A 21,694-nucleotide genomic window follows, 5' to 3' on the forward strand; every position below is an offset into this window, starting at 1 on the left:
GGAAAAAAAGTATTTAGTCAGCCACCAATTGTGCAAGTTCTCCCACTTCAAAAGATGAGAGAGGCCTGTAATTTTCATCATAGGTACACATCAACTATGACAGACAAAATGAGAAAAATAAATCCAGAAAATCACATTGTAGGATTTTTAATGAATTTATTTGCAAATTATGGTGGAAAATAAGTATTTGGTCAATAACAAAAATGTCTCAATACTTTGTTATATACCCTTTGTTGGCAATGACACAGGTCAAACGTTTTCTGTCAGTCTTCACAAGGTTTTCACACACTGTTGCTGGTATTTTGGCCCATTCCTCCATGCAGATCTCCTCTAGAGCAGTGATGTTTTGGGGCTGTCGCTGGGCAACACGGACTTTCAACTCCCTCCAAAGATTTTCTATGGGGTTGAGATCTGGAGACTGGCTAGGCCACTCCAGGACCTTGAAATGCTTCTACGAGCCACTCCTTCGTTGCCGGGCGGTGTGTTTGGGATCATTGTCATGCTGAAAGACCCAGCCACGTTTCATCTTCAATGCCCTTGCTGATGGAAGGAGGTTTTCACTCAAAATCTCACGATACATGGCCCCATTCATTCTTTCCTTTACACGGATCAGTCATCCTGGTCCCTTTGCAGAAAAACAGCCCCAAAGCATGATGTTTCCACCCCCATGCTTCACAGTAGGTATGGTGTTCTTTGGATGCAACTCAGCATTCTTTGTCCTCCAAACACGACGAGTTGAGTTTTTACCAAAAAGTTATATTTTGGTTTCATCTGACCATATGACATTCTCCAAATCCTCTTCTGGATCATCCAAATGCACTATAGCAAACTTCAGACGGGCCTGGACATGTACTGGCTTAAGCAGGGGGACACGTCTGGCACTGCAGGATTTGAGTCCATGGCGGCGTAGTGTGTTACTGATGGTAGGCTTTGTTACTTTGGTCCCAGCTCTCTGCAGGTCATTCACTAGGTCCCCCCGTGTGGTTCTGGGATTTTTGCTCACCGTTCTTGTGATCATTTTGCCCCACGGGGTGAGATCTTGCGTGGAGCCCCAGATCGAGGGAGATTATCAGTGGTCTTGTATGTCTTCCATTTCCTAATAATTGCTCCCACAGTTGATTTCTTCAAACCAAGCTGCTTACCTATTGCAGATTCAGTCTTCCCAGCCTGGTGCAGGTCTACAATTTTGTTTCAGGTGTCCTTTGACAGCTCTTTGGTCTTGGCCATAGTGGAGTTTGGAGTGTGACTGTTTGAGGTTGTGGACAGGTGTCTTTTATACTGATAACAAGTTCAAACAGGTGCCATTAATATAGGTAACGAGTGGAGGACAGAGGAGCCTCTTAAAGAAGAAGTTACAGGTCTGTGAGAGCCAGAAATATAGCTTGTTTGTAGGTGACCAAATACTTATTTTCCACCATAATTTGCAAATAAATTCATAAAAAATCCTACAATGTGATTTTCTGGAAAAAAAATTCTCAATTTGTCTGTCATAGTTGACGTGTACCTATGATGAAAATTACAGGCCTCTCTCATCTTTTTAAGTGGGAGAACTTGCACAATTGGTGGCTGACTAAATACTTTTTTTCCCCACTGTATGTAAATGTACATAGGTAAATAAACTTCAGAGCTCACAGCGTTTTCTACCACAGAATTAGGAATTAGAATACTAGAATGGACATGAACCTTCTTATGACAGCATAAAAGGTCAGCCATTTTGGTGAGTAGGTGAACCATAGTCAGCCAGTGCTGTGATAAGATAGTGTAAAACAATGCATTTGAAGATTATCTGCACTGTATGTTTGTTAGCTAGCTAGCTAGCCAGACAGGTTTAGTGGAATGATTGCAGTAGTTCTTCAAATTACAGTGAGGGAGAAAAGTATTTGATCCCCTGCTGATTTTGTACATTTGCCCACTGACAAAGAAATAATTAGTCTATCATTTTAATGGTAGGTTTATTTGAACAGTGAGAGACAGAATAACAACAAAATAATCCAGAAAAACGCATGTCAAAAATGTTATAAATTGATTTGCATTTTAATGAGGGAAATAAGTATTTCACCCCCTCTCAATCAGAAAAATTTCTGGCTCCCAGGTGTCTTTTATACAGGTAACGAGCTGAGATTAGGAGCACACTCTTAAAGGGAGTGCTCCTAATCTCAGCTTGTTACCTGTATAAAAGACACCTGTCCACAGAAGCAATCAATCAGATTCCAAACTCTCCACCATGGCCAAGACCAAAGAGCTCTCCAAGGATGTCAGGGACAACATTGTAGACCTACACAAGGCTGGAATGGGCTACAAGACCATCGCTAAGCAGCTTGGTGAGAAGGTGACAACAGTTGGTGTGATTATTCGCAAATGGAAGAAACACAAAATAACTGTCAATCTCCCTCTGCCTGGGGCTCCATGCAAGATCTCACCTCGTGGAATGATCATGAGAACGGTGAGGAATCAGCCCAGAACTACACGGGAGGATCTTGTCAATGATCTCAAGGCAGCTGGGACCATAGTCACCAAGAAAACAATTGGTAACACACTACGCCGTGAAGGACTGAAATCCTGCAGAGCCCGCAAGTTTCCCCTGCTCAAGAAAGCACATATACAGGCCCGTCTGAAGTTTGCCAATGAACATCTGAATGATTCAGAGGAGAACTGGGTGAAAGTGTTGTGGTCAGATGAGACCAAAATCGAGCTCTTTGGCATCAACTCAACTCGCCGTGTTTGGAGGAGGAGGAATGCTGCCTATGACCCCAAGAACACCATCCCCACCGTCAAACATGGAGGTGGAAACATTATGCTTTGGGGGTGTTTTTCTGCTAAGGGGACAGGACAACTTCACTGCATCAAAGGGACGATGGACGGGGCCATGTACCGTCAAGTCTTGGGTGAGAACCTCCTTCCCTCAGCCAGGGCATTGAAAATGGGTTGTGGATGGGTATTCCAGCATGACAATGACCCAAAACACACGGCCAAGGCAACAAAGGAGTGGATCAAGAAGGAGCACATTAAGGTTCTGGAGTGGCCTAGCCAGTCTCCAGACCTTAATCCCATAGAAAATCTGTGGAGGGAGCTGAATGTTCGAGTTGACAAACGTCAGCCTCGAAACCTTAATGACTTGGAGAAGATCTGCAAAGCAACAAAATAACTAGGGCTTTACAATGACGGTGAAACCATTTTTTTTTTGGAGTAAGTGGGTTGAAAGCTTGCTATTAGAGACTCGGGTTGACAGAGGGGAAAATGCAGAATTTTTGCACTTTGGCAAACCTCTCCATGTGGTCTACAATAAAGGGCACTTCATTTAATAAAATAAGAAAATCTATATTGGTGCACAAGTTCTACGTAAAATATCAAAGGGACGCAAAAGGGACTTTTCGTGGAACGAACCATATGACAATAACTATTACACGATTTCTGATATATCCCATTTTACTTTTATTTTCCTGCATAAGTAAAAGCAGGAAATGCATCACCTATGACTATCATTCATTCCAATTAGAATGGTTTGGATTTCTCCCTGACCAAAATGGCTGCCATTACCAAACCATTCTGGAACTTTGAGGGTTTATGATATAGCCCCTCTAGAAGTGTAATGTGATCTCTATGGTTTGTACTCCATCAATCTCCTTAACCAGGAAGTCTGCAGAGCCACTAAAGCAGAGTTACTAAAGCTGGCAGGAGCTCAGTCTAGGAAGGCCCTGACTGCTATCAGTAGACAAACAAGGCCTCAGGGCAGGTGAAGTGGCCATGTCAACACAACCTCTGATAAGGGCCCTCTCACTCTTTTCCTTCTTTCTTTCCTTTTTTCTCTCGCTTCCTCCCTCCCTCCCTCCATCCCGCTCGCTCTCATTCCCTCGTCTCGCGCCATGCCACCACAGTGGCTGATAAGAGCCCTCTCTCTCCCTCTCTTCATCACTTTATCACTCCATCTCTCTCTTTCGCCATGTCAACACAGCGTCTGATAACAGTCCTCTCTCCCTCACTCTCTAACCTTGACTAAAATAGCAGCAGGGCTCAGGAGGTCACTCAACAAGGCCGCGTGCAGTTAGTCAGTCGATCAGGCAGTCACACGGGACATGGGGTGATGTTACAGAGTGTTACATGTTCAACCTGATGCCCCATGGCTAGGGGGAAAGCTTAATAACAACAGGAAGGCCTGTAGGTTGTGTGTTGTACTGCTCTGTTACAGCACAACACAGATGAAAGCAAGACACAGAGTGGAAGGGAGAAAGACTGTTTGGTTCCTCTGTGTCCTCCAGGCTCCAGTGTGTGTGATCAGAACAGTCAGATGGAAATACACAGTCTCAAAAACAGGAAGGACTTCATGCGTGTCACATTCCCCTTGAGGACTAGGAATGACATCAACCTGTCAGGAATCTATGTCAATGCCCTGTAGGTGGTATTGGATTATAAAATGTAAGCCCTCTTGCAAACTTCCGCCGTACCTTACTTCATTGTTAAACTACAGACTTTTGAGTCACCAGACCCGATCACAGGGATGGCTAACTCCAGAAGTCCCGTTGAACTCTACGGAATGATGTAACTTTGCATTCAGTGTTTTTGTGCCCTGTGTATGGAATGAAATGCAGAGGTCTCTGCATCTTGATGCTCCATTACCTATAGGGCAGTTCATGTTGTTGATAGAGGACCTCCATGTTGAGGAATGTGATGGCTTTTCTTAAATTGCTTGTAAATACAGTATGTTTTTATTGCATTGTATTTGTAAATGCTGTATTTGTATGACTTGTGTACATGCAGGGCTCCCTTGAAAAAGAGGCATTCCCCTGCTAAAATAAAGGTTAAATAAATATCCATGCATGTCATCTTGTTATATTGCAATGGTGTTACAGTTGGTTACGTTGCCTGCTGGTTGGCAGAGTTGTTTTTCAATACACATAGCTGGTGTTGCGTAATGCTAAGTACTGTACAGTGCATTCGGAAAGTATTCAGACCCCTTGACTTTTTCCACATTTTGTTACGTTACAGCCTGATTAAAAAAATGTTTTTACTGATCTACACACGCTATCCCATAATGACAAAGCAAAAACTGGTTTTTAGAAATTGTTCCAAATTTATAGAAAAAAAGAAGTATTCAGACCCTTTACTCAGTACTTTATTGAAGCACCTTTAGCAGCGATTACAGCCTCAAGTCTTTTTGGGTATGACGCTACAAGCTTGGCACACCTGTATTTGGGGAGTTTCTCCCATTCTTCTCTGCAGATCCTCTCAAGCTCTGTCAGGTAGGATGGGGAGCATCGCCACACAGCTATTTTCAGGTCTCTCCAGAGATGTTCGATCGGGTTCAAGTCCAGGCTCTGGCTGGGCCACTCAAGGACATTCAGAGACTTATTCCGAAGCCACTCCTGCGTTGTCTTGGCTGTGTGCTTAGGGTCGTTATCCTGTTGGAAGGTGAAGCTTCGCCCCAGTCTGAGGTCCTGAGAGCTCTGCGCAGGTTTTCATCAAGGATCTCGCTGTACTTTGCTCTGTTCATCTTGCCCTCGATCGTGACTAGTCTCCCAGTCCCTGCCGCTGAAAAACATCCCCACAGCATGCTGCTCCCACCACCATTCTTCACCGTAGGGATGGTATTGGCCAGGTGATGAGCGGTGCCTGATTTCCTCCAGACGTGACGCTTGACATTCCGGCAAAAGAGTTCAATCTTGGTTTCATCAGACCAGAGAATCTTGTTTCATTGTCTGAAAGTCCTTTAGGTGCCTTTTGGCAAACTCCAAGTGGGCTGTCATGTGCCTTTTACTGTGGCTTCAGTCTCGCCACTCTACCATAAAGGCCTGATTGGTGGAGTGCTGCAGAGATGGTTGTCCTTCTGGAAGGTTCTCCCATCTCCACAGAGGAACTCTGAAGCTCTGTCAGAGTGATCATCGGGTTCTTGGTCACCACCCTGACCAAGGCCCTTCTCCCCCGTTTGCGCAGTTTGGCCGGACAGCCAGCTCTAGGAAGAGTCTTGGTGGTTCCAAACTTCTTCCATTTAAGACTGATGGAGGCCACTGTGTTCTTGGGGACCTTCAATGCTGCAGAAATGTTTTTTACATTTACATTTTAGTCATTTAGCAGACGCTCTTATCCAGAGCGACTTACAGTTAGTGAATACATCTTTTTTTTATACTGGCCCCCCGTGGGAATCGAACCCACAACCCTGGCGTTGCAAACGCCATGCTCTATCAACTGAGCTACATCCCTGCCGGCCATTCCCTCCCCTACCCTGGACGACGCTGGGCCAATTGTGTGCCGCCCATGTTTTGGTACCCTTCCCCAGATCTGTGACTTGACACAATCCAAATAATATCCAAACAATTGAATTTACCACAGGTGGACTCCAAACAAGTTGTAGAAACATCAAGGATGATAAATGGAAACAGGATGTACCTGAGCTCAATTTCGAGTCTCATAGCAAAGGGTCTGAATACTTATGTAAATAAGGTTTCTGTTTTTTTATACATTTGCAAAACATTCTAAAAACCTGTTTTAGATTAGTCATTATGGGGGATTGTGTGGAGATTAATGATATATATATACAGTGGGGAGAACAAGTATTTGATACACTGCCGATTTTGCAGGTTTTCCTACTTACAAAGCATGTAGAGGTCTGACATTTTTATCATAGGTACAACTTCAACTGTGAGAGACGGAATCTAAAACAAAAATCCAGAAAATCACATTGTATGATTTTTAAGTAATTAATTTGCATTTTATTGCATGACATAAGTATTTGATCACCTACCAACCAGTAAGAATTCCGGCTCTCACAGACCTGTTAGTTTTTCTTTAAGAAGCCCTCCTGTTCTCCACTCATTACCTGTATTAACTGCACCTGTTTGAACTCGTTACCTGTATAAAAGACACCTGTCCACACACTCAATCAAACAGACTCCAACCTCTCCACAATGGCCAAGACCAGAGAGCTGTGTAAGGACATCAGGGATAAAATTGTAGACCTGCACAAGGCTGGGATGGGCTACAGGACAATAGGCAAGCAGCTTGGTGAGAAGGCAACAACTGTTGGCGCAATTATTAGAAAATGGAAGAAGTTCAAGATAACGGTCAATCACACTCGGTCTGGGGCTCCATGCAAGATCTCACCTCGTGGGGCATCAATGATCATGAGGAAGGTGAGGGATCAGCCCAGAACTACATGGCAGTACCTGGTCAATGACCTGAAGAGAGCTGGGACCACAGTCTCAAAGAAAACCATTAGTAACACACTACGCCGTCATGGATTAAAATCCTGCAGCGCACGCAAGGTCCCCCTGCTCAAGCCAGCGCATGTCCAGGCCCGTCTGAAGTTTGCCAATGACCATCTGGATGATCCAGAGGAGGAATGGGAGAAGGTCATGTGGTCTGATGAGACAAAAATAGAGCTTTTTGGTCTAAACTCCACTCGCCGTGTTTGGAGGAAGAAGAAGGATGAGTACAAACCCAAGAACACCTTCCCAACCATGAAGCATGGAGGTGGAAACATCATTCTTTGGGGATGATTTTCTGCAAAGGGGACAGGACGACTGCACCGTATTGAGGGGAGTATGGATGGGGCCATGTATCGCGAGATCTTGGCCAACAACCTCCTTCCCTCAGTAAGAGCATTGAAGATGGGTCGTGGCTGGGTCTTCCAGCATGACAACGACCCGAAACACACAGCCAGGGCAACTAAGGAGTGGCTCCGTAAGAAGCATCTCAAGGTCCTGGAGTGGCCTAGCCAGTCTCCAGACCTGAACCCAATAGAAAATCTTTGGAGGAAGCTGAAAGTCCGTATTGCCCAGCGACAGCCCCGAAACCTGAAGGATCTGGAGAAGGTCTGTATGGAGGAGTGGCCCAAAATCCCTGCTAAAGTGTGTGCAAACCTGGTCAAGACCTACAGGAAACGTATGATCTCTGTAATTGCAAACAAAGGTTTCTGTACCAAATATTAAGTTCTGCTTTTCTGATTCATCAAATACTTATGTCATGCAATAAAATGCAAATTAATTACTTAAAAATCATACAATGTGATTCTCTGGATTTTTGTTTTAGATTCCGTCTCTCACAGTTGAAGTGTACCTATGATAAAAATTACAGACCTCTACATGCTTTGTAAGTAGGAAAACCTGCAAAATCGGCAGTGTATCAAATACTTGTTCTCCCCACTGTATATATTTTTAAATCAATTTTAGAATAAGGCTTTAACATAAAGTGTGGGGGAAAAGTTGAGGGGTCTGAATACTCTCCGAATGTACTGTAAGTGGTATTGTTTCATTACCTATAGGTGGTGTTGGGTAATGCAAGCTAGGTAATGTATAGTAAGTGGTATTATTTCATTACCTGTAGGTGGTGTTGGTTAATGCTAGCTAGGTAATGTAAGTGGTATTGTTTCATTACCTGTAGGTGGTGTTTGGTACGTAGACGTCCCTGGGCGGGAACTCCAGTATCTCCCTGGTGGGGCGGACCCTGCCGTCTGGGTAGGGCTTGACCTGCTGGAGGTCAGGGGTCAAGCAGTAGTGGGGGTTCTCTGGGGCCGGGGAGATGTCAATCTTCAGCTGGGCTGGAGGGAACAAGACAGGGTAAACAACATCACACACAGAGCTCTACACCTCAATGAATGTCTAAGCCTAACGGACTGATATGGCAGTGGTGCTCTCTCAGTGGAAGTCATATGTTCCACACAGAAATGTAGAGGATTATGTAAATCAGAGGGGCGCCAGAGTGTGGGGCGCCAGAGAGTTTCAGTGGAGGCGTGAAAGGAAAGTCAAACTGTATTCTGTTCTCTAATAATGAATAAATATTAGGCCTGTTTCTATCTACCATCGCAGGGAAAACACACAATTTTAAGCAGATTTGATGGATACATTTAAAAAGAGGGGTGTCCCAGCTTTCCAGTGCTACCACATTTATTTCTCAACTCCTAAAATTGTGCACATGGCATCATAAAAATGATTCATATACAACCAGTTTGTAGCATGGTTAGGCTAAACTGCGCAACAGAGCTCTTAAAAGGGCAGCGGCATTTTAAAAATACCAGACATACTTTGTAATAGAAACCAAAATACTTTTTTTTTCAGATTAAATAATAATTACCTGGATATTCTGAAAGCACTTTTAATGATTTCCTTTTTAATAGGTCCGTTGCATGTTAATTAAGTTGTGCAGACTATGATGTAACTCCTACGCTGGTGTGTTTTGGACTTCTAACCCCTTTACAACACATACTTCTGTGTTTTACCATTGGATTTGTCTATTTGTTCTGCATCCATTGATACCAACCATTAGTCTGTGTGATTAATGGATGCTGAGCTAGAGCAGTGTTGGTGAGACAAGGGCAAATCCAGAAGGGACCAGGGGCCGGGCCTTTTTACAAAAACGTGTTTAGAGTTTGAATGGTTTGAGCTACAAACTATTAAAAGTGATCTATGAAGAGCCGAGACACTCATGAACAAGTAACATGTTTTGCTCTATGGTGCTCACAAGCTACACAAGAGTCGTTAGAAGGTAAGGGTTTCTTCTACATAGATCATAGGAAATCCCAGGACATAGTGTCTATAATACTGTAAGGGTTTCTTCTACATAGAAGATCATAGGAAATCCCAGGACATAGTGTCTATAATACTGTAATAAGCTCACATAGTTGCTGTCAAACTCCAAACAGTTGTCACCGACTAGTTCGATATTAATTTCCCACTGAGCAAACAATTTCTCAAAGAATACATTTCTGTACATATAAATTCATTGTTTTTAAATCAGGTTTTTGCTTTGGAAAAACTTTTTTATAATTTGTTGACATTTGTCAATAATAATCATGAATGTAACTTATGTCAAATTATTTTGTGTTCTGCTTGTAGACCTGGCTGTCCTGAAAATAAAATGGTAAAACACTTAATTGTGAGGCTAAATATAAGTACTGGAAAGTCATAAATAAAAAGCCAATTTTTGCTGGGGTCTCGGGATTAATTACTTCAATCAGGACAGTGTCCACTTATAAATGTAGTTCTCCAACAGTTTAATTGCAACTACTGGATTTATTTTAGAAATTAATAGAATATATTTTTCTGTCTCAGACTTTGAAAAAGCCTGACGTAAGTAATTAGGTGTGCTTGCTGAAAGCAGAGGTACAACTTTAGAAACTTTTCATATTATCATTATTATTATTATTATCATTATTATTATTATTATTATTATTATTATTATTGTTGTTGTTGTTGTTGTTGTTGCTGCGCTGGAACCTCTAGCACTAAAACTGTAAAAGCTACCAACACCAAAACAACTTTAAAATGTGCAGACTGGCACTGGTCAGTGTGCTTGAATAAATACTGGCACTGGTCAGTGTGCTTTTAGATACTACTTATACTTTTCACACTACAACCATATTTGCATAAATCCCAATGCATTTCAATGGCCATAGACTTCAACAAGAAACATTCCAGTCGTAACCAGCCTTCCACCTTTTCAGCTAGAAACGCCATTCATACTTTAATGAGCGGTCGGGAATAGGTTGTATACAGCTTTTTGATACCATTTGAATTATAACTGTTGTATTTTTTATTTCACTTTTCTTTATTCAGGGAAAACCAATTGAGACCAGTGTCTCATTCTCAATGGTGTAATGAGAACAAATAATTCACAAATCAACAATATAATTCAATAAAACAGCAAAAAAAGAAACTACAAGATACATTACAACACAAATAAATTATTACAAATCAACCAAAACACTCGCAAACCTCAGTGAATTCATTCCTTATCAGCATTCTAAAACCGCCCTATTGGCACCATCGATTCAAGACATAATGAGGATTGTAAATAATTCCAAACATGGGGGGCGTTAAAACTAAAGGCTGATTTACCTAGGTTGGTGCCTCTTAGTTTATTACTTTAACAGAAAAGTGAGACATGTTGGAAGCTTGTACAGCAGAGCTTTGTAAACCAAAAGGGAGCAATGAAGTGATCTACGGGAATTTAGAGAGGTCCAGCCGACCTTTTGATAAAGGATGCAGTGATGAGTATTAAACCTGTCACCTGTGATAAAGCGAAGGGCTCTATGGTACACTGCATCCAAGGGTTTTAGAGTAGTGGCTGCTGCATTCTGATAAATGGTGCCACCATTAATCAAGAACTGGCAGGAAAGTTGACTGTACAACCTGTTTCCTGCTGTTTTGGGAGAGGCATGATCAATTTCTATTAAAGAAGCCTACTTTAAAATCTCCCGTTCTTAACTAGCTCATCCGTATGTCTTTTTTAAACGTCACATTTTTATAAATCAAAAAGCCCAGATATTTATGGGTGGGAACCTGCTCGATGAGAGAACCATCCAATGCATAAATGTGTAAACCAACAACATATTTAGTTTTTCCCGCATTAAGTACCAATTTTAAAATCAACAAGGGCTTTCTACAAGGCAACAAAATCAGATTGCAGCTCTAACATAGACTGGTCAGCAATAGCGTACATAAAGAGTGTCATCTGCATGAGACTAAAATTATTTATATATACAGTGCATTCGGAAAGTATTCAGACCCCTTGACTTTTTCCACATTTTGTTAAATTACAGCCTTATTCTAAAATGGATGAAATCGTTATTTTTCCTCATCAAACTACACACTATACCCCATAATGACAAAGCAAAAACCGTTTTTTGAAATTTTAGCAAATGTATAAAAAAAAAAAATGGAAATATCACATTTACATAAGTATCCAGACCCTTTACTCAGTACTTTGTTAAAGCACCTTTGGCAGCGATTACAGCCTTGAGTCTTCTTGGGTATGACGCTACAAGCCTGGCACACCTGTATTTGGGGAGTTTCTCCCGTTCTTCTCTGTAGATCCTCTCAAGCTCTATCAGCTTGGATGGGGAGCGTCGCTGCACAGCTATTTTCAGGTCTTTCCAGAGATGTTCAATGGGGTTCAAGTCTGGGCTCTGGCTGGGCCACTCAGAGACATTCAGATATTTGTCCCGAAACCACTCCTGCGTTGTCTTGGCTGTGTGCTTAGGGTTGTTGTCCTGTTGGAAGGTGAACCTTCGCCCCAGTCTGAGGTCCTGAGTGCTGTGGAGCAGGTTTTCTTCAAGGATCTCGCTGTACTTCGCTCCGTTCATCTTTCCCTCAATCCTGACTAGTCTCCCAGTCTCTGCCGCTGAAAAACATCCCCACAGCATGATGCTGCCACCCCCATGCTTCACCGTAGGGGTGCCAGGTTTCCACCAGACGTGACGCTTTCAGGCCAAAGAGTTCAATCTTGGAGTCCTTTAGGTGCCTTCTCGCAAACTCCAAGCAGGCTGTCATGTGCCTTTTACTGAGGAGTGGCTTCCATCAGGCCACTCTACCATAAAGGACTGATTGGTGGAGTGCTGCAGAGATGGTTGTCCTTCTGAAAGGTTCTCCCATCTCCACACAGGAACTCTGGAGCTCTGTAAGAGCGACCATCAACTCCCTGACCAAGGCCCTTCTCCCCCGATTGCTCAGTTTGGCTGGGCGGCCAGCTCTAGGAAGAGTCTTGGTGGTTCCAAACTTCTTCCATGTAAGAATGATGTAGGCCACTGTTATTCATGACTTTCAATGCTGCAAAAAATTTTTGGTACCCTTCCCCAGATCTGTGCCTCGACACAATCCTGTCTCCGAGCTCTACGGACAATTCCTTTGACCTCATGGCTTGGTTTTTGCTCTGACATGGACTGTCAACTGTGGGACCTTATATAGACAAGTGTGTGCCTTTCCAAATCATGTCCAAACAATTGAATTTACCACAGGTGGACGCCAATCAAGCTGTAGAAACATCTCAAGGATGACCAATGGAAACAGGATGCACCCGAGCTCAATTTCGAGTCTCATAGCAAAGGGTCTTAATACTTGTGTAAATAAGGTATCTGTTTTAAATTTTTACTAAATGTGAAAAAAATTATACAACCTGTTTTCACTGTCATTATGCGGTATTGTGTGTAGATTGATGGAATAAAAAAGTATTTAACCAATTTTAGAACAAGGCTGTAACGTAACAAAGTGGAAAAACTCAAGGGGTCTGAATACTTTCCGAATGCACTGTAAATAGTAAAGAGGACAGGTCACAAAATCGACCACTGCGGGACACCTTTAGTAATACCGAGGTAACTTGACTTGAAACCATCAGAAAGCACACATTGTGTCCTGTTTGACAGTTCCCAAACCACTTGCAAGACGATTGGTCGAAGCCCATTTCAGACAACCTTTGAATGAGTAGGGGATGGTCAACAGTACCAAAAGGCATTGGATAGGTCTATAAATATGGCAGCACAGTAATTCCTATGATCTAAGCAACTTAACACAATTTAAGACAAGCGTAGCTGTTGAAAAGGTGCTATATCCAGGTCTAAAACCAGACTGGTGCACATTAAGAATATAATTTGAAGTAAAAAAAGTATTATATTTTTTGCCACCGATTGTAATATTTTTGCAAGGCAAGATACAGTAGCTTAGAAATTGGGCAGCAGTTATCTAGGTCAGAAGGATCCCCGCTTTGTGAAGGGGGAGGATATGCGCCGCCTTCCAGATCTTAGGGATAGCACCAGAAGCAATAGCTAAATAAAAAATGGTTCTACAATGAGGAAGGCAGAAAGCTGCAGTAAAAAAGGATCAAGCGAATCAGCTCCTGTGGATTATTTTACATACATTTGTTGTATATCATTGACATAAAATGGTTCAAATGAAGAAATAAAAATGACTGCCTAGAAGTGCATCATTCTCTACTATCTGTTTAGAGGTTAATAAAGGACTCCCTCTAGTGCAGGGATGGGTAACTTTGATGGGAGTGGGGACCACACAAAATCTAAACTCATCATGATGGGCCACAGTGGCTTGCGGGTCTGCATACCCACATCCATACAGAGCCGGCCATAGCCTTTTGGGGGCCCTACGTGACATTTTGTTGGATATATAATTAATATTTTTTGGGGGGTTGCATGCTACGCTACTGCTTATAACTATAAGTTAAGTATAACTACATCCAAGATGTGTCAAATAAATTATATTCAGCTAAGGGCTTTAGCTATGCATTTGGTTTGCTAACTTGCTAGCTAAGAGGCTAGATGTCAAGATCAAGCTTCTTGGTTACAGCAGAGACATTCAATCCCCTCCTGGATCAAGATCCCTGTTGCCTAAATTTTTTTGTACGTAAAAATTAAATAAAATAAATATATATTATATATATATTATTGTTATTATATTTATTTTTTTGTTAAAATTGCACACCTTGTGTGCACTACCGGTAATACCATATACCACGGTATGGTACAGTTTGAAAATCTGGAAACCACCCAACCGTAGTATATTTCATGAATTATTTTAGACAATTCATGCATGAACCATCGGTTAGATCTGTCCTTTACCCTTAATCATGTATATGGGGCATGCTTATCTGCAACAGAGTTAAACAGAGAGATAAAACATTTAAGGGCCTGATCTGAATCAGCGAGAGGACACACCCTCCCAATCATACAACCCCCACGCCATACAGGAAATGTTCATTGAAAGTTCTAAAATGTATCTTTGTAATAATGCGTGAAAGTGATTTAGGTAGCTTAGTATCTCTAATGCAGGCAATGGGACAATGGTCACTGAGCACGTTAGCAAAAATTCCATTGGCTGCATACTTACGAAGGGTGTTTGTCAGAATGATATCCAAAATAGTTGATTTTTCAGGGTGTTTTAAGTTGGGGCGGGTGGGTTTAGTTTAGTCAAATTTAGCTCAGTATAAATATCTTTCAGTCTATCTGATACCGGCATCAACCAATCCAGGTTACGATCACCCAATATTAATAATTCAGATTTAGCAGTTAGACAGCAAGTCAAATAATTTGCTAAGAGCAATTGGGAGGGCGATAAACTCACTAACGTTAGTTGGGCATTATTACCAAGGCCCACATTTAGGACAAGACGTTCAAATCGTTTGGGGACAGAGGTGGTAATACACACAGCAACATTCAAATAGTTCTTTATGAATATGGCGACACCCCCACCACTGCCAGCTTTATAAACATTGGATCCATTCAGAGACATCAGAGTCTGGCACAATTTTTTTGAACTAAGTCTCAATAATTATCAAAATGTCTGCGTTGGTTTGAGAAGCCAGAACTACAATAAGATCAATTTTCAAAATCAAACTTTAGACATTTACATGAAACAGTCCAAGGCCACAGCTGCGGGATTTCAGATCAGACAGAGTCTCTAACATAAACACGCTATGATCAGTAGGTAACCCTCTATATAAAATAGCCCCGTGGTTGGCTTGAAATGGTAAAGATTGCTTAGAACAGTGCCATTTGTAAATGTGCATAAAAGCTCCATAAGCTTGAATGGGAAGTATTTGGATTCGCCACAGCTTTTGAACTGTTAGTAGCTAGCTCAGTTGGTAGAGCATGGCGCTTCTAACGCCAGGGTAGTGGGTTCGATTCCCAGGACCACCCATATTTAAAAGGTATGCATGCATGACTAATTCGCTTTGGATAAAAGCGCCTGCTAAATGTCATATATTATTATTATTATTATTATTATTATTAAAGCTACAAACACTAAACCAATGTTGACATGTACACACTGACTCAACTGCTATTTGTACTTTTTGAACTATAACCGTTTTAAATTTGCATAAAAGCGCCATAGACTTCAAAAGGCAAAACGTGGATTCACCACTACTCTTGATACAAACACCATCCCAAAGTTGACATGTGCAGACTGACTCAACTTAGTTGGCTTGAACACTTTTTTGCTACCATTCCTATATCATAAACTATAATGCATGTTGTATCCCCATTCATTTCAATGGCGGAATAAAGGCTTCAACATTCTTAACTGAAATCACTGCCACAAAACTTTCAGAATGTTCAAACGAAAACATTTTGTTGCACCCCCTTTTGCCCTCAGAAGAGCCTCAATTTGTTCCAATTCATTCCACAGGGATGCTAGCCCATGTTGACTTCAATGCTTCCCACAGTTGTGTCAAGTTGGCTGGATGTCCTTTGGGTGGTGGACCATTCTTGATACACACTAGATAGTGTTGAGCATGAAAAACCCAGCAGCATTGCAGTTCTTGACACACTCAAACCGGTGCACCTGGCACCTACTACCATACCCACGTTCAAAGGCACTTAAATATTTTGTCTTGCACATTCACCCTCAATAGCACACAATCCATGTCTCAATTGTCTCAAGGCTTAAAAAACCTTATTTAACTTCACTCCTCCACTTCATCTACACTGATTGGTGACATCAATAAGGGATCATAGCTTTCATCCGGATTCACCTGGTCAGTCTGTCATGGAAAGCGCCGGTGTTCCTAATGTTTTGTACACTCAGTGTAGTACTCACTCTAGCCTACTATATTATCCGACTATAACACACTATAATAACTCCACACCTACAAACCACCCCAAAATAGGTCACTATAACTAACACATAGCCTATGAAAACTCTATTACTACCTACAACTACTACCATTACTACTGCCGTCACTACCACTACTAATACTATCTCACAACCAGAAATACTTCAAGACTAGCAGGCACACCACATTTACTTCAGGAAATGTCCTTTTCTAGTTAATGGATTGATATGGTGATTTAATTCAAACGATTGTGTTTATTGACGCAGTGAGTAGTGCTGATGATGGTGGTGGTGGTGGTGTTACTGTACCTGTGATAGGTCTCAGTCTCCTCAGTACAGAAGACGGCCTCCTCATGTCAGCTAAAAACTTATACAGGTCCTCATCACTCAACCTGTCCCCCTCCTGTTTAAAGAAGTTGGTGACGGTGAGGGTAGCAGGTCTGAAGCTGGTCAGACTACACGACTCGTCTCCACTGGTGGTCCTCTCTAGGGAGCGCCGGCCCGCAATGCTTGAGTTCCTCCTCTCCGACCATGAACCTTTCCTCTCTGGGGGGGGGGGCAACAGAAAGCCACAGCCAGGGTCAGAGTTACAGAATCATCATTGCATCACAAGGTCAACGGTAATCATATAGACAAGCCTCTACACTCTATGTTCAATGATCTGTTTAATTTCATATGATAAAAAAGTTTAAGTTAACAATTGATGAAAAGCGGCGTAGACTTGATCGGCCCCCACCACCCCCTGTATATAAAACCTCTCCATCAGCAACCTTACCCCCAGTATGACTAATGTCCACCTGATGCCTCATATAGACAAACTGCACGGCCCTGTTCTGTTCTCAGCTGACACTGACATCCAGGAAGAACTGGCCGTCCTCTGTGGTGTTCAAATCAACTGCACAACTTTATTGATCCCCAAGCGTTCTGACCTGGCAGTCCCATCTCCAGCTCAGTGTCTCTCTCCAGGCTACCGGCGCTGTTCACGATGTTCATCAGGTGGATGGCTGTCCAGGCGAAGGGCATCCGGTACCGACCCAGACGTGTGCAGAACTGCTCCGACTGGCTCCGCAACTTGTCCAACTTCTCTTTGTTCTATATATGGAAGGAGACAATACATCTACCTCCATCGGTTTGGAGATCTACACCACAAAGATTACCATTACTTTGAGTCTATTGCTTATTTGAATGTTTTTTTAATAATGCTCTTACCTTGGCTGTGTCAGACTCTTTGAAGACCATGTAGGGCTCTGCACACTCGCCTATATCTCCCTGCTGCAACACCTTCTCCAGCTGGGGACAGACAAAACACAGGAGGGAAGTTATCAGTCACTACTCACACACATATTGGCAGATCCAATGTACAGGAAGTGATTAATGTCACAAAAGTTAAATTTGCAAAAATTCCCTGGTTTTTCAGAAATCGCTGTTGAAGGATTCCCTTACATCTTATTCCCTTCTGATCCCAGAAATTTGGATTTAAAAAATAAACATTTAGGGAATTTTGCAACTCTAGAAATGTGCGTGATGCTGACCTGTATGACGAGGAAGACGTCCTGGGGGGGGTATGTGATGGAGAAGATGGCTGAGCGGGCCAGGGTGGAGATGGCTGCTGTCTGAATGTGGGAGTGCAGCATCCCTTTAGTCTGCTCTGAGTTCAGGTCGAAGAAGAAGTTCTCTGATATCTGATGGGAGAGAGACACGTGAGATTTTGGATAAACAGTGTAAAAAGATAGGAGACTAGTCTGATATTGATATCAGTTAGTGCAATGTATTTCTCAATCCATTACCAATACTTAATCTGACAACACAGAAGTTTCTAAAAACTCTAAAATATTTGTTCACTGTAAATTGACTGAGCATGGAAGAGGGGCTTGAAGTGACTTTATTTTATAATGGTTACTGCTTCCCTCTAGTGTTTGTTGCGTATGGGCAATGATTGAGTGTTACCCATATAGATACATGGTATGATTTAAAGAGCATTCACACAAGGATAACAGGTCTCATACGAAAACTTTTATAGCCCAGTCATCTAGTTCATGTTGGACTCCAACCACTTTTAATGATTTCTCAGAGACGGACCCAACAACTCAGGGCCGAGAGGCATGGAGGAAAACATAACAGCTTACCTTTTTCTTTTCCTTGACATCGTATAAGGCCAAAATGGCGAATATGGGCTCGATTTCGATCTCAAACCTTCAATGGGGAAAAAGGATTGGGTCAGCAAAAAGCAGAAGGCAGTTAAAAAGAGTGCAGCTAAAATGTGTCGGTGTGTCCTCCCACTTACTTCAAGGACAAGCACTTGACGAGTAACCTCTGGCCAAAGTGTTCCGTAGGGACGTCAGGCACACAGTGGCGCTCTATGGCTTCCTCCTGAGGATGCAGAGAATATATAATCATTATAATTATAATAATAATAGGAAAAACATGAATATAATAACAAACGTTTTTGTATGGTACATTATGTATTGGAATATGCTGTGTATAAGCACTATATCTGAGGAAACGCATTTTCACACTCAAGTGTGAAACCAGTAGCGTCTACTTCGTGACTTTTGGCCGCTTTAAAAAGCTATGTTAGATGTGACTGTGGTGACAACATTATCATCGACAGGGTTGCCAGGTCTAGCTAAAAGTTATAGCCCAATGATTACTCAAAACCCGCCCACAAGGCCTGAAAACTAGCCCTTTTTCAATAACGTTATTGAGTGAATTAAGAAGGAATATCGACTTAACTTCTAACAACCTAAGAAGCAAAATTTGGTTTTCCATCAAAATAATAATCGTGAACTAATGTGACTAATAAAGGAATTTGAATATGTAGCAAGAGAAAAGATAATTCACCGTTATTAAACTTCAAAAAAACTAATGTTAGGCTATTTTCTGCCGATTATACCGTTATTATGTGCCAGATGTTAAGACTACAAATCGTTATAAATGGCCTATTTGCGAGACCGACTTGTCATTCAACAGGAATAGGCTAGGCCTGGGTCTGGGTTTATGATTGTAATTCAACTTTGCCATGGTTTGGTTAGCTAGATGTAGGTAGCCTGTAGCCCCTGATAGGCCTACATCTCATTTCAGATAGCCTAAAGTAGTCTAGGCAAGATGTAGGAAAGATGTAAAATGAACGATTTAGCAGCTTGCTTAGTTCAAATTGACAGACTAATATATTCAACATGAATAGCGAGGCGATTTCGAGGTAAGAAGTGCTTCCGATGCCCAATAGCCTATTATTATATTAATAATATGGATATTAACTGAATATCCCCATAACAGAAGAACGCAAGGTAGTTCCATAACTCCCATTTCAAATTCCCACTCGTGCTCGAGACCCAAGAACCGAGCATGAGTAAAACCCTACGCTTCTATTCATTCAAGGGTTTTTCTATATTTTTACTATGTTTTACATTGTAGAATAATAGTGAAGACATCAAACTATGAAATAACCCATATGGAATTATGTAGTAACCAAAATAGTATTAAACAAATCAAAATATATTTTATATTTGAGATTCTTCAAATAGCCACCCTTTGCCTTGTTGACAGCTTTGCAAACTCTTGGCATTCTCTCAACCAGGAGGTCCCACATATGCTGAGCACTTTTTGGCTGCTTTTCCATTCACTCTGCGGTCTGACTCATCCCAAACCATCTCAAATTGGGTTGAGATCGGGTGATTATGGAGGCCAGGTCATCTGATGCAGCACTCCATCACTCTCCTTCTTGGACAAATAGCCCTTACACAGCCTGGAGGTGTGTTGGGTCATTGTCCTGTTGAAAAACAAATGATAGTCCCACTAAGCTGCAGACTGCTGTGGTAGCCATGCTGGTTAAGTGTGCTTTGAATTCTAAATAAATCACAGACAGTGTCATCAGCAAAGCACCCCCACACCTCCTCCTACATGCCTCATGGTGGGAACCACACATGCGGAGATCATATTTTCACCTACTCAGCATCTCACAAACCGACGGCGGTTGGAACCAAAAATCTCAAATTTGGACTCATCAGTCCAAAATACATATTTCCACCGGTCTAATGTCCATTGCTCGTGTTTCTTGGCCCAAGCAAGTCTCTTCTTATTATTAGTGTCCTTTAGTAGTTATTTATTTGCAGCAATTCGACCATGAAGGCCTGATTCACGCAGTCTCCTCTGAACAGTTGATGTTGAGATGTGTCTGTGACTTGAACTCTATGAGGCTGGTAACTCTAATGAACTTATCCTCTGCAGCAGAGGTACAGTGGGGAAAAAAAGTATTTAGTCAGCCACCAATTGTGCAAGTTCTCCCACTTAAAAAGATGAGAGAGGCCTGTAATTTTCATCATAGGTACACGTCAACTATGACAGACAAATTGAGAAAAAAAAATCCAGAAAATCACATTGTAGGATTTTTTATGAATTTATTTGCAAATTATGGTGGAAAATAAGTATTTGGTCACCTACAAACAAGCACGATTTCTGGCTCTCATAGACCTGTAACAACTTCTTTAAGAGGCTCCTCTGTCCTCCACTCGCTACCTGTATTAATGGCACCTGTTTTAACTTGTTATCAGTATAAAAGACACCTGTCCACAACCTCAAAACAGTCACACTCCAAACTCCACTATGGCCAAGACCAAAGAGCTGTCAAAGGACACCAGAAACAAAATTGTAGACCTGCACCAGGCTGGGAAGACTGAATCTGCGATAGGTAAGCAGCTTGGTTTGAAGAAATCAACTGTGGGAGCAATTATTAGATGGAAGACATACAAGACCACTGATAATCTCCCTCGATCTGGGGCTCCACGCAAGATCTCACCCCGTGGGGTCAAAATGATCACAAGAACGGTGAGCAAAAATCCCAGAACCATACGGGGGGACCTTGTGAATGACCTGCAGAGAGCTGGGACCAAAGTAACAAAGCTTACCATCAGTAACACACTACGCCGCCAGGGACTTAAATCCTGCAGTGCCAGACGTGTCCCTCTGCTTAAGCCAGTACATGTCCAGGCCCGTCTGAAGTTTGCTAGAGTGCATTTGGATGATCCAGAAGAGGATTGGGGAGAATGTCATATGGTCAGATGAAAAAAACTCAACTCGTCGTGTTTGGAGGACAAAGAATGCTGAGTTGCATCCAAAGAACACCATACCTACTGTGAAGCATGGGGGTGGAAACATCATGCTTTGGGGCTGTTTTTCTGCAAAGGGACCAGGACGACTGATCTGTGTAAAGGAAAGAATGAATGGGGCCATGTATCGTGATATTTTGAGTGAAAACCTCCTTCCATCAGCAAGGGCATTGAAGATGAAACGTGGCTGGGTCTTTCAGCATGACAATGATCCCAAACACACCGCCCGGGCAAAGAAGGAGTGGCTTCGTAAGAAGCATT

The 21,694-nt window shown here is 42.1% G+C and overlaps 1 protein-coding gene across 9 annotated transcripts in view; it reads right to left on the reverse strand.

Moving 5' to 3' along the window:
- Nucleotides 1-21,694, reverse strand: part of LOC121540441 (dedicator of cytokinesis protein 7-like) — a 105,176-nt gene that overhangs the window by 58,266 nt on the left and 25,216 nt on the right. For 8 of the 9 annotated variants that reach the window (XR_006657463.1, XM_045207730.1, XM_045207729.1 and 5 more), the window contains exons 7-13: nucleotides 18,613-18,698; nucleotides 18,455-18,521; nucleotides 17,861-18,010; nucleotides 17,538-17,618; nucleotides 17,258-17,420; nucleotides 16,638-16,874; nucleotides 8,368-8,530 (exon numbers count right to left, since the gene is read on the reverse strand). Coding sequence is in view for 8 of the 9 variants with exons in the window: in XM_045207730.1 (XP_045063665.1) it covers nucleotides 8,368-8,530; nucleotides 16,638-16,874; nucleotides 17,258-17,420; nucleotides 17,538-17,618; nucleotides 17,861-18,010; nucleotides 18,455-18,521; nucleotides 18,613-18,698 (947 nt within the window). In the remaining variant the exon portion in view is untranslated. Of the gene's footprint in view, nucleotides 1-8,367; nucleotides 8,531-16,637; nucleotides 16,875-17,103; nucleotides 17,214-17,257; nucleotides 17,421-17,537; nucleotides 17,619-17,860; nucleotides 18,011-18,454; nucleotides 18,522-18,612; nucleotides 18,699-21,694 lie in introns of those variants that run through there. The other variant, XM_045207732.1, reaches the window with a different exon arrangement.

The sequence above is a fragment of the Coregonus clupeaformis genome, chromosome 26 (assembly GCF_020615455.1).
Source record: "Coregonus clupeaformis isolate EN_2021a chromosome 26, ASM2061545v1, whole genome shotgun sequence".
In the NCBI taxonomy this organism is placed as follows: domain Eukaryota; kingdom Metazoa; phylum Chordata; class Actinopteri; order Salmoniformes; family Salmonidae; genus Coregonus; species Coregonus clupeaformis.